The sequence below is a fragment of the Plectrocnemia conspersa genome, unplaced genomic scaffold (assembly GCF_051122295.1).
Source record: "Plectrocnemia conspersa isolate PC_06_02 unplaced genomic scaffold, ASM5112229v1 ptg000004l, whole genome shotgun sequence".
In the NCBI taxonomy this organism is placed as follows: Eukaryota; Metazoa; Arthropoda; class Insecta; order Trichoptera; family Polycentropodidae; genus Plectrocnemia; species Plectrocnemia conspersa.
The window spans coordinates 1,608,389-1,625,073 of record NW_028277168.1 but is presented as its reverse complement, the minus strand read 5'-3'; the positions used below and the strand labels follow the sequence as shown (position 1 = coordinate 1,625,073).

The 16,685-nt window shown below is 30.2% G+C and overlaps 1 protein-coding gene across 7 annotated transcripts; it reads right to left on the bottom strand.

The window, feature by feature from the left end:
• Positions 1-1,117: 1,117 nt before the first annotated feature.
• Positions 1,118-15,893, bottom strand: LOC148235600 (uncharacterized). Of its 7 annotated transcripts, XM_088184643.1 has the most exons (6): positions 15,780-15,846; positions 13,200-13,512; positions 6,169-6,246; positions 4,408-4,519; positions 2,163-2,345; positions 1,483-2,084 (listed from the first exon to the last, which is right to left on the bottom strand). In XM_088184643.1, the coding sequence occupies exons 2-6, from the start codon at positions 13,413-13,415 to the stop codon at positions 1,636-1,638; spliced, it is 1,038 nt and encodes a 345-aa protein (XP_088040769.1). In that variant the 5' UTR covers positions 13,416-13,512; positions 15,780-15,846; the 3' UTR covers positions 1,483-1,635. The 7 variants fall into 7 exon arrangements, with proteins under 7 accessions (XP_088040767.1, XP_088040766.1, XP_088040768.1 ...); XM_088184641.1 differs by lacking the exon at positions 6,169-6,246 and having other exon boundaries at positions 1,118-2,084; positions 15,810-15,893; XM_088184640.1 differs by lacking the exon at positions 6,169-6,246 and having other exon boundaries at positions 1,118-2,084.
• Between the last annotated feature and the right edge of the window lie 792 nt (positions 15,894-16,685).

Genomic DNA, 16,685 nt, shown 5'->3' with positions numbered 1-16,685 from the left:
ACAGTGACTCGACCTTCGTTATGAAATGTTGAAGTTTCCTGTACCGTCGACGGGCCCCCCCGAGACTGAAAAGTGAGTTTATGATTTGTAATGTGTTAAATTTATCATATAATATAATAGCTTATTATGAAATGCGAATACCGACGGTTGTCCTTTAATATTTGAACATAAAATAATAATAAGTTTAGAGATCATATATATACTGCTTATGTAAGTATTTATATGATCTCTATGAATATACAATACGGCGCGTGCGTTGGATCTGTTCGGTCCTGTGGAAATTATTAGAGGTGTTTTAATCCCTTTTAGAGTATCTTATCGTCGATTGAAAAATGTGAAAGATTAACTCAGAATTTGTGATTTAGAATCAGGGATATCATTTCAGTTTTTTCCAAAAGTCGCTCTTTAAACTATTTTTCTAGACTTGTTTGTCTTATGAAAAATAGCTTACAGAGTTTTCACTTTTCAAAAGTCTGTGTGGTCTATGTTCCAAAATTCCGATTTTACTAGTGTTTTGTTTAGCCAAACCTATGTTGTCATAGCTTTCTATAAGGCAATTGCTGGAACGACTCATACCAAACAGCTACGCAGTATACGCGACTCATACCAAACAGCTAATTCACATTACGCGTTCCGAAATACAAAAGTTCAAACTGATCTTCAGAGACAACTATGTGATATAGACAAGGTTACGTAAACAACTTGCACAAATATTACTTGTTTTCAAAAATGTCTGTGAAAATAACTTAAATTTTATAAATTAATAACTTTATTTCCAGTTTTGTAACAATGGAAATTTTGTTATAAAATAAATTATTAAAAAATTAAACGCTGATAGTAAACGAATTTATTTTATATTTTATTGTTTAATGTTCAATAATTCTTTAGTTATTGGTTTTACGTCTACAATATTTTTTATGTGTACTGATAGGAAGCTCAATAAAAATGCATGTTTTAGAATACTAATTCTTTTGACCGATCAATGTATTGTTTCTGAGTGTATTTTTATTGCTGTGTCCTGTATTCTAAAAATGGTTGAAATACAATAAATGTGATTTATCTTCAAAGACGAGGTCAATGCATATATATACAACATTAAGAAGTAGAAACAAATACATAAATACATTGAAATTTATTCTTAAAATTTGAAGAAAGTTCAACAAATAAATAAATAGTTTAAACACATAAAAGCTTCAAATTTTAATAATCACAACCCACGTTAACAGTTATCTTTAACATTTAATAAATCATTAGTATTAATATTGTCTATATAAATATTTATATATGTATAAATAGGGAAGGGTAGCATATCTAATAAATATTAATGTACAACAAAATATGCCATTGTTTGCTATACGGTAGAACTGAAGCTCAAAATTAATATTCCCAGGTATGATGGGTTTCAAAATCATATTTCCTGGTACAGCGGTATATCCTTCGCCTTTAACTGGGAATATACAGGGCTTAAAATAAAATGATCAATGATCAATATATGTAATATTAATCCAAGGTACGACTCCTTCCCCTACAATCGAATCATTCTTCAATGTTAAAAACATTTACATACATATATAGCAAATATTTATAAATAAATAATGGATCACTTATTAAATATCATTATTAATGTTTGTAACTTTAAAAATCAGAAAAAGGCAGATTGGTACATAGGCCCTTGTCGTCGAACGTCACCGGTCTGTAATATGCCTCGGTCTGTCCCCATCCTCTGGCTGCTGTGTTGTAGTTCTTTCCGTTCCATTGGTTCAGTTTCAGGCTCGAAGGCGAAGAGTAAACGTCGTTCAGCTTTGTCTGCAGCGGAGGGATATACAATTCGGGTAGTGGTGTGAGAGTTGTGACGGGAGTCGGGAACGGCTCCATCCTCGGCAAAGTATTTGTCGGCTGAATCTTGGGCGCACTCGGGAACGAACGGGGTAATGTGTTGTATTTAGGCTGACATTGTTGCTGTTGTTGTTGTTGTTGTTGTTGTTGCTGTTGCTTAGGATAAGTGGTTGTTGCAGGTTGACGGTACGGGGAGTCGTGAGCCGAACTCGGAGTCGGTGTTGCACAAGTGTTAGACGTGTTTTTACCTGATATAATAAAACAATATAATAATATATATATCTATAAAAGTACAATATGAATCATATTTCAATTGGTATATATACCTTTGCCTTCATGTACCCATTTCACAGATCTGTTTTTACGGTTGACATACATAGATTGCCCTTTGCTTAGTTCGTTCGCCGGTTCACTGAGAGAGGTGCTGATCTTTTTAGCCAATTCCATTTGATCTTTCACAGTAGGGTGAAAACCAGATGCATAGAAAGACGATGAAGCAAATGCTGTTTCTGAAAAGTTAAATAAAATACTGTTATATAATCTATATAGGCTCGCTTGTTGTTTGGGAGATATACTCAAATAACTGAAAATGAATTCTCGTTAGAATACGTCATAAGTTATCTAAATAACATTACGTTTTATACCTTCAACAAAGATAAGTCTCTTTTGTTTAACGAGCATTTATCAGATAGCATTCTGTACTATACGGTCCATCAGAGCACTTTTAATATTGCTCTTTAATTTTTTCAAAATTTCAACATATAATACAATTAGTGGCATCGGAGGGGTTCATCAAGACCAGCTACAAAATGTTATATACATAACCGGGAATGCTATAAAATTTTAGGGTCCAAATATTTTCTAGTTAATTTTTATTCAATTTAAAGAAAATTGATCAAAGCGAGATTCGTTATATTCAATCATATCTACTCAAATTGTGTCTATAAATTATATTTTTTACTATATTTTTCGGTACACTCCGTTCCAGCTCATAGGCGCGTTACTGTTCGGCCGTTTAATTTGACGCATCGTTTTGTTCTTGTTACAAGTAGTACTATAAAACTGATAATAGTTTTCCGTTTTGCCTTTTATGCATTATGCTAAAATTTAAGGTGATAGATATTTCTGATTTACGCTAACAAAAAAGCGAGGTTTTGAGTGCGAAGCTCAAAAATAAGAACATATAGCGCAAAACAGTAGATTTGGTGCCAGGGACGTAATTTCAGATTTTTTCAGGTGGGACAAAAATTGTTTTTTTTAATACTTCAATTTCATTAAGATTCATAGTATGCATTTTTCTGGCCAAATTCAAGGGAATCTCTGTTTAGAATCCACGTCAAAAGCAATTAAATCGTGCCGAAGCGCTCGGTTATCTAGCGTTCATATGAAGACTTATTGTAAAAACAATCATCTCTTCTCAGATGTCGAAAATCCACGTCAAAAGCAATAAAATCGTGCCATCGCCGTCGCAGTAGGAACGCTCGTTACCGAGCAACGCCGCTGACTCGATTTTATTGCTTTTGGCGTGAATTTTTTACTTCTGAGAAGGGATAATTATTTTTGCTCCCTCCTATTGACCAAAATTCGGTTTGAATATACTTTGAATAATACTCTCAATCTATGTAATGTTTTGAAAGTTTGTTCAGATTTAAGTTTCTTAAAATGCCTTATTGTACAATAGTAAGTTGAGAATAAATGAGTAGACATACAATGAATAATATATGATTTAGAATTTGTAGGGATAAATAAACCTTGTGATTAAATAAATTACGAAACTTAAAATAATACACTTGATGAAAAACTTTATAATGAGAAAACAGAGAAACTGAAAAGTATTTTTAATTTCACAAATATTTTATTTTAATAAGAATGCTAACAGATAATCAATCGAACATAATGTATGTTTCAGAGCTTACAGTTTACAGAAGGATTTTATATCAAATCATTTGTAATTAAATCAGCTCAAAAATTGAATCCCTCCAACAGCTGCTGCCAATAAAAAAAGTTTCAGCGATGGATATTCTGTTCATTCGATAAAAATAAACAGATTAACAATTTATTGAACAAGAAAATTAACCTACATTTATCAAAGTGAAAAATGTTAAAAAAAATATGGAAAAATACGAGAATCAATATAAATAAAAATAATAGCAGAGAAATAAAAAAAATCGATCAATGTAAATATTAAGAATTATAAACTATTTTTTCAGTATTTGATTAAATGTTTTGTAGATGTAAAGTTGTTTAATGAATCGTTTATATTTGTTAGAATGTATTTTCTTGTCCTATTATTCACATCTAAAGGAGTGTAATTGCAATGAAGTAGTGTTATATTTTATATGGGTCAGCGAAGGTCACTACATAGCTATTTTTAGCCAGTAAAATGAATTGTGTTTGGAACATTGTTAATTAAAATAATCATTTTCATATAACGTTACGTACCATATGGTCCGTCAGTACACTGATAATATTGATATTAACCCGTCAATTTATAACAATAGCAATAATAAATAATACGTTCATATGCTGCCCTTATAAAATAATATTTAAATATTTATTTGTAAAACTAACTGTTTTTCTTGATAAGATGCTCTTCAGCATCAGCTGCTGGAGTGAAAATCTTGTTCAAATCAATTTCCTTATCGCCCACAGTTATCGGAGACCTATTTTCAGCGAAGTCTTCCTGAAAGATCAAACCAAACATTAATATACGCTTTTAAAACACAGTGAAATCTTAATGAGTATAAACAATGATATGATCAAGCTAAAACAATGTGAACAAAATAAAAATCAAAACTTTATATTTACACATTTACACAATGATCTTAGAGATAGGTATAAATAGACATTTTTCATCCAGCTTGAAATTAAACTTTGCTCACTCTCAAGGCATGTGACCTATTACTCATCCGGATGATCAAATTTACATCTACAGTCAAGCATGGCCAATTAAAAATTTGCCAAAGATTCGATAGTTATGATACATTCTGTAGGAATATTACAAAACGCTTGGCAGTCGTCTCAGTCTCTCGACTGTGATATTGTATAACTCATTTGTATCATAAAACATTCCAAACGACGCTTTCGTTACACAAATTTATCACCAGAGTTCTTTCTTTGATTATTTTTAAACGGACTCTAATAGATTTTGGCAACCCTTATTATTAGAAGCTATTTTTTTATAATTTCAAATACCAATACAGTTTTATGAGGTATCATAACAGCAAGAATTTAATTAATTATATAATAAGAAATCAAAACATGCATGTTAATTGAAAATCTAAAGAAAAAAAATGATTAGTTAGTAATTAGTAATGAAATGTTACTGCAAGTATGGATCAAATAATGGCGAATAGATTGATATGATGAAACTCTTAAGTAATAGTTATTAACAATATATTATTTTATATTATAATATAATCCCTTTAAAGCTATACAGTAGATATTTGACCAGCAGTTTAATCGCAATGAATCTTATGTTATAAATTTCTCGTTAACCACCTGAATTCACATTTGACATTCCAAATATTCTATATTGCCTGACAATAAAATTATATACAAATTTTCAACCTTTCTAAAAATTAATATGATAATGTTATTAAAGTTAGGTTTTTCTCCGGAGAAAAATAACAAACTACCATTGTTTTTTTTTTAATAATAATACTAGTTATAAATTATACTATTAATATTGTCCTGTGAAATAATTAATGCATTTTATCGCAATACAAAATTTAATAAAAAATATAAAGTAAGATTAATACTTAAAATACGATATCAAGTGATCGAAACCATACAAATATTACCAAAAAAGGCATTCAGTGTGTTTAAATACATTTTTTAATAAGTTTTGGAATTATATCTGACCGGATTAAAAATATTTTTGCAAAAAAGATCAGAATATTTCAGTTTTATTTTATAACGTCTTAATTTTTATTCGCACTACTTACTTGTAAAATTAAATAAATTAAAATTGACTATTTTAATCCCATTGCTACTATTCTGCTGGTATTTATTAGTAAGTGATATTTTTTAAATAATATATGATTTCATCTTATCTATTTTGATATGGTAAAATCGCTTTGCTCTGAAAGAGATCTTACTTTCTCAAGGCTTATTCACAAAACATAGGTTTAAATGATCTGATTTTTTAATGTAATATAATATACACACAATGAGCTTATAATTAACCATATTCCCATAATCAAATGATAGTTTATGCTCTATTCTATCGATTGGCGATTTTATGACGATTTACAATGGACGATCTTCATGACTTTGTGGCGCTAAATCTGATCTGATTATTTTTGGAACCTGACACCACATTCGACTGACCGTACATCCTTCGGGCTCTTGGGTCTCGTCCTCCAGAAATGCGGAGGGCGATGGGTCTGCCGATTTGGGGTGGTCGTTCTGACGAGTGCAAGAAGAAAAAAAACAACGCTGAAATCTGATGTTATGAAATTGAAATTTTGACCGAGCGTCAGATTTGGAAGGTTGCCCGTGTTTTTTTAGTTGTTTCGCCGCCCATAACAGTGTCGTTCGCGTTCGCTAATTATAAATCGTCTTCTTATGTGATACGATGCCGATCGGTGAAAGTTCTTATTATTTTTCTTTCACGAGAGATAAGTTACAGTTTTCAGCACCTACTTACATGAAATTCATTCAGTGACCTAACGTTGACTTTTTAACCTGTTTTAACTAATTTGTTATTCAATATGTAACAAATATGGGAAATATTCAATTAAATTAAAAAGCTTTGATTTTCATTAACCACTCGATTTCCTAACGCAGGGACTATATTATTTTCTTTGAGATAAAAAAAAATCTTTTAAAATTCTCATTACGAAAATTCCGATCATATATGATCAATAAACGCATAAAAAAATACACACTTACATTTCCTAAAATTACACAAACATTTACTTAAAAAATAGAAAACAATATAAAGCAGTTGGAATTAAAAGTAAAATATATTCAATAAACAAAAAATCATATATATTCAAAATTTCCGCTGTGTGAAAATTTCGTGTGCGCAATAATCCGGTCACTTTTAAAAACGATATAGTTATGATGATAAAGATCTATATGATCGAATAAATCTGTAAACAAACTCTTTTGATTGTATTATTAATAATATGACACAAATACAAGTATCATTGTTCAAATTGTCCGGTGTATGCTATAGCGTCATATACACATGAGAATATAGACTCACATACGCACACGTACGAATACAATCAAAGTTATGTTCCATATGTTTTTATTATTTCCTGTATCCGAAAGCTTCTGAATTAGCATTTTTTTTAATAGTAATAAAAAAATATAAATTTATATATGAAAATCGATTAATTCAAGTTAATGGTTTTAAAAGCAATTGAATTTTGTGTGCGAATGTATTACAATGCATTATACAGGGCTCACATATATACAGTATATTATATGTTTTTCAATTCTAATGCAGTTCCTAAGAAGCAGCATTGGGTCTGGTCAATACTTTAATAAAGGACACGTATCCATGAAGCTTAATTATTTTTAAAAAACGGTTATTTAAATTTGACTAAAAATGATATGTGTGATCTAACTTTAGTTTTCGAACTTTTTTATAAAAAAAAAAACAAACATATTTTAGGATATTTTCGGAATTTTTTTATTTATCGATTATTTGATAATAAGGAATAATGATAAAAAATAATATCAATTAAATACCGATCTTTTCGATGTAATTTTCGATGACTTTTTCATTCATTTCGGATGTTAGTTTTTAGGTGCTTCAACGTTTCAGGTTTGTCGGCATAAACACGACTTTTAGCGTAGCCCCACAAAAAATCCAACACAACGGTGTTAAATAGCATTATCTTGGCGGCCAGTTGACGTCATCAAAACGTGAAATAATGCGACATGGGAACTTTTCTCGCGAAACATTCAATGTTGCACGTGTTATGTGGCAAGTTGCGCCATCTTGTTAAAACCAAATGTTTTCCATATCAATATCTTCGATTACATAGCAAAAATAATCGATTATCATGCGCCTATAGCACTCACTATTGACTGTTACAGTCCGACCTTCATCGTTTTAAAAAAAATAAGGCCTAATAACGCCTCCTGGCCACAATGTGCACCTTATGAGTATATAATGGTCTCTAGTAAATCATAAAAAGATTTTACTCTAATATATAGTAAGTCGCCTACAATCTTAATGATAACATGATAACGTATTAACACTTTAAAAATGTAATAAACTTCAAAAGATTATAATTTTTTTTTTCTAATTAATATTTAAGGCGATATTACGAGCGCTATGCGTGAATTTATGAGCGCGAAACACGAAAAATCCGCCACCTATATTTTTGGGTATTAAGAAACGCAACATATTCTAGAAAAAACTCAGCTAATATTGTACAATTTTAATCCCTAAATACTGTTTTTAATAGCTGTTACAAAAATTAAAACAATATGAATGAAATATATTTAAAATTAATATTTAAAAAAAATTAATCGAAATCGTTGCACGAACAACGATGAACGATACATTTAACTACACTCAAGAATTAATGTAAATCAGAAAAAATGCGTTTATTATGTTTATTTATTATTTACCGCTACTTATTTTAATTGTTTCCTTAACAACTCTAAAAAGTTGTATACTATAAATCATTATTAAATCCAAAACTTACTTATAATCTTTTTTTATTATTGCTTATGATATTTACTAATGTCTATACAATGATTTTTGATTTATGTTATCATGTACTTAAAATACATATCTTATCATGTACTTAACATTTAATCACCTAATCGAAATTAGGTACAATAGATTTCTAAATAATTATAACAAATTAGGTGTAGTTTCAGAAGATTATGCATTCTTGGCGTAACTATTATCTATTAAAATAAATCTACTATTGATATATAAAATATATTTAAAAACACTAGATTTAACAGCAAATTTTATTAAAAAATGTATAAAGTTACTTGCCAATTTTAATTAAGTCTGTTTTATTGCCAGCAACACCAGCGTCAAGATTTTTTTTAGAAGCAGTTGCTGTTCATCGTGATTATTTGCGACATGAGTGGACTTTTTCTTCTAATTTCTTCCAAATTATAAACCATTCCAGAGGTCCAAAAATCTCCGGAGCGACGGAAATAGAAGCTATTTTAAACTCTAGAGCGAAAAATCATGTTTCAATGCAATCGGGTCATCGCGACCCATTTATTCGCTTTACATTATGACGATTAGACGGATTTACGACTTTTAGAATCGATACACAGCGATATGAGCACGTTCGAATCGTGTATTGGCTTGAATACAACAATATCAATATTTTGAAAACATATCCGTTCTATATATTCGCTGCAAACATTAAATATAGTATCAGTTCAAGAATGTTGAGATTAGAAAGTATATCGTCAGAGCTTGTGATAAGCTGTCGAGGATGCTCGACTTTGTTATGCGGAGCGCGTGTCACTTTAACAATTATTGACGTAGCGTGTATTCAATGAAAGGGTGGTGTCGACAATCCGTCGATGCTCACTCCTTTATTCTTCACCGTTGCGTTGCATGAAAGTTATAAATAAGCGATTCTCCAGTATTCAATAGTAATACTTATGTATATCGTTATAGATTTTGATATTAGAATTAAAATGTTTTTATTTTTATATCTACAAAGTTTAGCTGCACCAGATCGCATGTTTGAAAGAAAACAGACACTTTTCTAGCTCTTCTAAGGGTCATCTCGATCAATTCGGCTTGGCTCTACTTGGGTGGAGTTTGGCTGAATTATTTTCTAAGTTGGAAGTGAAGTACTATTTCTGGATACAGTTGGGAGAGTAAATTTCTAACAGAAGTGTCTGAAGCAATTAATTTATAGCATCAGTATCTTGGCTTATATACAATTGAAAATTCAGGGGAAGTACAGTGCCGCTCCTAGTTCTTGATCCTTTAACTAATGTTGATAATTCGGAGTGGAACCAGACTATTTGTTATTGTTTAAAATATGTTTTATCAGACTGTATATAACTGCGTAGCAGTATATTCGAAATCGGTCAAAATTGACAACGTCGTCATTACTGATAATCGAATATATTCAAATGCATTTTTAATAGGGCCGATCTAATCGATTGTAACAAACGCGCATTTGCAATACGATTGCGTTTTATTATAATCGAAATAATTATTTGGAAAGCCCACACGCTGGACTCGAGCCAGAATCTAAATTCTAAAGGCAGCCGAGAACAATGGCCGAAAACGAAATCCAAGTCTACCGTCAAATCTGACAGGCTACCTTTCAACACTAGCTGGTAAACGATGGTCAATTTGCAGTTGTGTCATTTGCGCGATTTAAGCGGATTCTCCTTTTGTAAAGTTAAAATGTGACGTTTTTCCCTAGATTGTAAAACAGTAGCTTACTCAATTATGTTTTGGGTGCATGAGTAACAATTTTCGTCGCTCAAAATACTATATTATCATGTCATCAAAATTTTAAATTTCAATTAACTAATAATCTCACTAACATCTCATCATCTTTATAACATCTCGCCTACATAATATTTTTTTTGTTTTCAACATACGCCAATTTTGTTGGCACCAACATTTTCCGTTTTGACTCTTAATTAGTTTTTAATTTTACTGTTTATGTTTCAAGCAGATTAGTATTATGTTGTTTATACTTTCTAATTAGATTGCTCTAAATTAGATAAAAGTTTAATGATTAATATTTTTTATTTTAGCTTTAATATTATTTCAAAAAAATTGTATTGATTTTATGACTTTAACTAGACTTTTTTAAAACGGTCAAAAAAATACATTTAATACTAGCTGTGGTAATTATCAGTCATATAGGATGCGCAGTTTGTGTTAGACAGCTAAGTATTGACGACGCATTTTGTCACGCTCGTAGATTCTTTATGTAGAAAATTATGTCGCAAGAAAATTGTATTTAATTTGGCGTTTAAAATGGAATAAAGTGGTCTAAATTATGAACAGTGTTTTTGACGGAAATGCTTTGTCTAAACGAAGTGTTTATAAATAATAAACACGTTTTCAAAAGGTTCGTAGCGACAGCAGAGATAAGAACATAAATGAGCGTCCTAGAATATTCTTTAAAAATATTTTTTTACATTAAAATAAATTCGAGATACATTTTAACGTACAGCACATTGAAGAAAATATTTTACTTATAATGTGAAGTATTATTTTATAAACAGCAAGTGTCTTTTTGACAGTATAAACGAAACTCTTAATTTTTCATTGGCACGTTGGTAAATGTCAGACAATTTAATTTGCAAAATTGAGCTTAAAAGATTTTATGTAAAATAAATGTTTTTTAATAATAAATAAAATATTTTGATGTATTATGTTCATAAATATCTCTCATGCTTTTTATAAAAAAGAGATTGAATGATTAATCAACCAATGAAATCTGATAATATGTAGAAAAAAATCTGTCTTCTTGATTAAGCTTTGTCATTGTATAAAGATGCAGTCAGTGACAAAGATGCAACAGATGCATATGAACGGCAATGGTTTAATTTTAATTATTATAGAAATAATAAATATATAAAATATGGTGAGTCAGCTTTGTATTATATTTTAATTAATAGTCCCTATTTTTTTTAATGAAACTCGATTCAAATGACAAACGTAATAGTAGTATAAGTTATAATTTCACTGACATGTGCTAGTGAAATTATATGCTGTTTTAAACTGTAATTTAATAGGCGTGAAACGTTCATTTGCGTGATTTATAAAACGAATTTATGTCGAATAAAATATAAATTATATCTAATCCGACTAATTATCAGAATAGTGCTTATTTTCGATCATTCGTAAAAATAAAATAATAAAAATTCGACAATTCAATTTTACCGATGTGCTTTAAAATGAAAAATATACAAATAACTATAGACTACCACCACCCTGATGAATTTCGTTTTAAGAAATAGTTCTAAGGTGACACATAACTTGTTAAGGCCCAATTCTAACCTAAACAAATTAACCAAACCCAACTTAACCTAATGATAGTTCTAAAACTAATTATATGTGTTTAAGTTTCATTATGTTCGGTTTGGGTTTGAATGGACGTTTGGTAACTGTCAAATTGGATTTCATCGACAGTAGGACTCATCACCTGTTAAGGCCAAAATGTTCCGAATGTACATGTAGCAACACAGTTTCACTCTAATTGCCCAGTAAAATTATAAATCAATTGTTTGATACATTTTCAATGGAATAGTTATTTAAATTTTATTTCTTCTAGTAAAAATATAATTTCACTAAAAATACACATTCAATAAAAACAACTGATGTTTTATGTTTAGATTATGTATAATTATTTGAGAGAAATGTATTTAAAATGGTTGCACGTCAAATAATTCAATATTTTTATTAAAAGCGGCATTTATTCCTGAAAATTGTATAGATTTACTACATTTTAGCTTCTATATAAAAATGTTATTGCCGATTTATTTCAAGATTAAGGCAATGTTAGAAGAATATTAAAATATTTTTAAGAACTGTAACGATCACCCCGAAATTATACAATATGCGACAAGTCATAAAAACCAATGATTTTTTATTCTTATGCACGTTTAGACAAGAGGAAAATTTCGAAGACAATACACTAGCGATATGACGCTAAAATTTTCTTTCTGGCACAAACGCAATTAATGCTTGTAGTGAACCTATAAATCGTTTAGTAACTTCAAACCAGATAGTCTATCTAAAACATATCGTTGAAATCTATCTAAAATACCGCAATAAAATAATTTAATTAAAAACCATATTGTCTATGGTACGTGTTGAAAGATACTATATACATATGTAGATACCAAAGATGCAATGTTTCATGACTAGTAAAATATTTATGTTTATATATTATTATATTTTACAACAGCTTAATTCCTAGTTCATTTGTAATACATAACAACACTTAAAAGTTTGGTTAAAAAGTCAACGTTTTAATAAATTTAGATCTACCCTTCGCTTCTTGACATCAAACGATATCCAAGAATTTCATGTACTACATCATCTTAAATATATTGCTATAGCAAACGTAGAAGAAATACTATTTCAAATACAAATATAGCTATATCGTCCAACGTTTAATCATAAATCACCATTTTGACGTACATACCTACTTTTAGTTAACAGGTGTAAAAAATCCGAGTGCAACCATCGAGAGCACTTTGACCAAACAACCATGCGCGAATGGACCTAATCCTCATTTCGGATCGGTATGTTACAGAAGTACCATTCGTCGATTAGAAATCCCTTAGGAATTTAACGAGTTAGAGACACCGTTGGTTGCTTGGTAGATAGGTAGGTTGCTTGGGGAACTTAAAATACCGCCACTTACCCAACTTACAGGGAATAGTTTGTAACTGAGGTTGGTGAGGAACTCCTTTTTCTGGGGGTCGAACATGTCCGAGGGTTTGAAGCCTCGTTTGGTGATCAAGGCACTGTTGGTCGACGATGACTGCTGCACGTCGTTGAAGCTGTCCTGGTGTACCACCTTGTCGTTGATGGTCATCATGGACGACATTTGGTTGGAAGAGTAGTTGCTCTCGCTTATGGTCATCATCTTGAACACTCGGTTTGCTTACTTTGTTTTCACGTTTAAAATTTTTATATACAAAAGCGTCTTGTTTGTTTATTCACAGTGCATGTTGTTAGTTCGTCTGTGCGTATGAAAATAATTTGGTTATAATTTGCTATGATGATACACAAATGAAATCCATTTGATATTAACCATAAACTACAACTATTAATAATAATATTTAAATATTGTAAACACCGGATTAATATGACGCAATAAACAATAAAAATATGCATAAAGCTTCACTACGAAGCAAGTGCTATTTTAAAAAAAAAATTGGATAACTTGAAAGCTTAGAAATATTTTTTCAGGGCGCTTAAACGTTTCCACTTATTGTGTGGTCCTGTCTCATCTAGAAGCTATTTGGCACGGGTTATTAATATGAAACAAAATGTTGGGATATGCAATACTATTTTTTTAAAACAAAGACATTTGTAACATTAATGTTAATTTTAAATAGTGAAGTTATTTTAGCTATGAAACTCAAACATAGTCTAGACTTCTACCAATGCCAAAGTATGGCTAGTATATGTTGGGATGCGAAAAAATGTTTTTTTTAATAAAATTATTGTTTTAAAAATTACAGATTTCGAAAAATTGCTTTTATATTTTCGTTTACGCGAATTACTAGTACTATAGAGCAATGCCCGAAAGACTTGGGTATGAATCCCATATAAACACTAGTATTATTAAATTTCTGTCATGTCTAGGATTATTACATAATTATAATTCACAATACAATTATTATGGGTAAGGTTTTCCTAAACTCTCCTAATCTCACAAATGAATATTGTGATGAATAATTTAAATATTCAAGCTAGTTCGTGTATAGTGACATTTGCTAATTTAAGGTTGTAATAATTAATTATACGTTAGACACGTTAGAGTCTAACGTGTAATTACAAGTACCGAATCATGGGCGTATGGTTATGAAATTAAAACAAAGGTCCATTCTTCTTAATGGAAACGCCCTTTAATGGCGGGACAAAAAACACGTCAAGTTTGACCGAATGTCAAGGTTCTCCCTACAGTTTTTTATATCACAATTGTATAATCTAGTACGAAAACAGTCTGAACAAAACGACCAGCAGATGTCGTGATGTCAGAGCCCTCGTATTTACCAGATATTGCTCCAACAAAATTGTTTTCTGTTAAAAATAAAATTGAAATTTACAAGGTATTGCGAACATAGAAAAGATAAAATCACTGAATATTGGTATGTTTTATCGCATCAAGCATATACTTTAAGTTGAGAAATATAAAGGTATATATATATAAACTGTATTCGACTTTAAAAATAAATAAAAAAGATCGCTTGCAATTTTTTTAACAATAAATAGTTAAAAATTATTTTTTGTTAAATTATAAACATTTTGTTTACATATGGCTATTTTATCGTTTGCGCATTTATGCATTCGATTGCAATTTTAAATTTTCTCCGTTTTGGACCAAATTATTTAAAAAAAATACTCTTAGAGAACAGTTTTGACCGCGGTGGCCATAACAACTCTGAAGATGACCTTGCCCCGTTTCTACACAAGCAAAATTAGTGGGTAATTAAGTGCGAATATTATTTTAGTCAGCTTTAACAACTTCGAACAAGAAACGGCCCCTTTCGTTTCAGTCGTTTTCGACGCGTTGTTTGACGTTTGTGTAAAACGCGCCGCTGTTTATGTTGCAACTATAAATATTAACGTGTAGTAAAATGAATTCATTTTGGCCGACGACCAAAAATACACGCTATATATTACGTACATTCTTTTACGTGATTAATCCCGCTACACGTCCGTCGTGCAACAATTGCGTCTAATAATACAAAAATATTGAATAAAAAACAGTGCTGGTGCCAAAGTCATAACGTGACATTTTGCGGCCATCGAATTAAATCACATTTTTAAACACGAATAACGATTAACCACTGATGATTTAAAATAAACTCGTTACATTGAAACGCGACACTCGATGTAACGAATTTGTTCATTTTTAAAATCCCTTTTTAGATTTTTTTAAGAAGAACTTTTCAAGTCTTGCATCCCCGTATTTAAAAAAGTAACTAACAAGATATGTAATAGAGAGTTAAAAATATATTTTATGTAAAAAGTCAGTAATTAGTTTTATGAAAGTTTTGCAAAGATCAATTTATTTATATTGAATAGTAAAACTATTTCTTGAATCTTTACAGATTGAGTATAGAACAATTTTATTATAAATCAGATGTTTACTGATTTATACAAATATTTTTTATTTTCTGTTTTAATTATTTATAAATTTCAATAGCACTGTGTCACTCTGAGGTGTGAGAATTTAAACCGCGGTGATAATTTTCGATTTTCGCGAGTGTAAAACTACGATAAAGTGATGTTGCGGAGAAGGAACCACCGATCGGTTAGTCGATCCGGGCTTAAGCCTATGCACTAATTTTAAGTCGGTTTGCTAGAATCGACCAGCTCTGCATCGCCTGCCGGCTATTTTGGGTTCAGCTGGATTGTTGCGTCACAGACATGCCGATTAAAAATATGCTGTTTTTCTCTAATAGAGCGTTTTATTTCAGTATTTTTCAAGTCAATCATAATATTTTAATATATTCTGCATTTTCAAAATTATCTATGGAGCAATTTTTGCTAAAAACGTTATAAACGTGTATGGTAGCAATGGGGCGTAGCTGATGTATCATAGACATCTGTTGGCTGAAAAATCAATTTTTTCTACGGTGCTGCCATACAGGAAAATAAATGTGTATAAATAAATAAGGAACAATGAAGTAACATTAGTCATTACAGTTCAATATATATATATTTTATATCAATGACTAAACTAGCAAAAAACAAATACAACTAATAAAACACATGTACAAAGATTTCTATATAAAGTATTTTAATTTTTAAATATGTTTTTTTATGAAATAAATATATTATGAAATCCTTTTTAGCCCATTGATTTTTTAAAGTCAAGTAATGCTTTTTTAATTTATCAATAGCCGAAATTTTTAAAAAATATGGTGAAATAGGTCGGCTAGCAAACTTAACCGTTATATTTACAAGTTACTTAAAATAATGGTTTTACAGTGTTTTGATTATAACTACAGCCATATAGCAAATACGTTGAATTAAAATTAAAAAATAAAATGATTCGCTTTTAAACTCACTGTATATTTCAAAATAAAATAAAACAGATTCAGAGCCACTGGTGTACCAGTTTCTCTGATAACGTGTATATATCCGCGCGTTTAAAACAAAACTCTACAAAATGAACTTT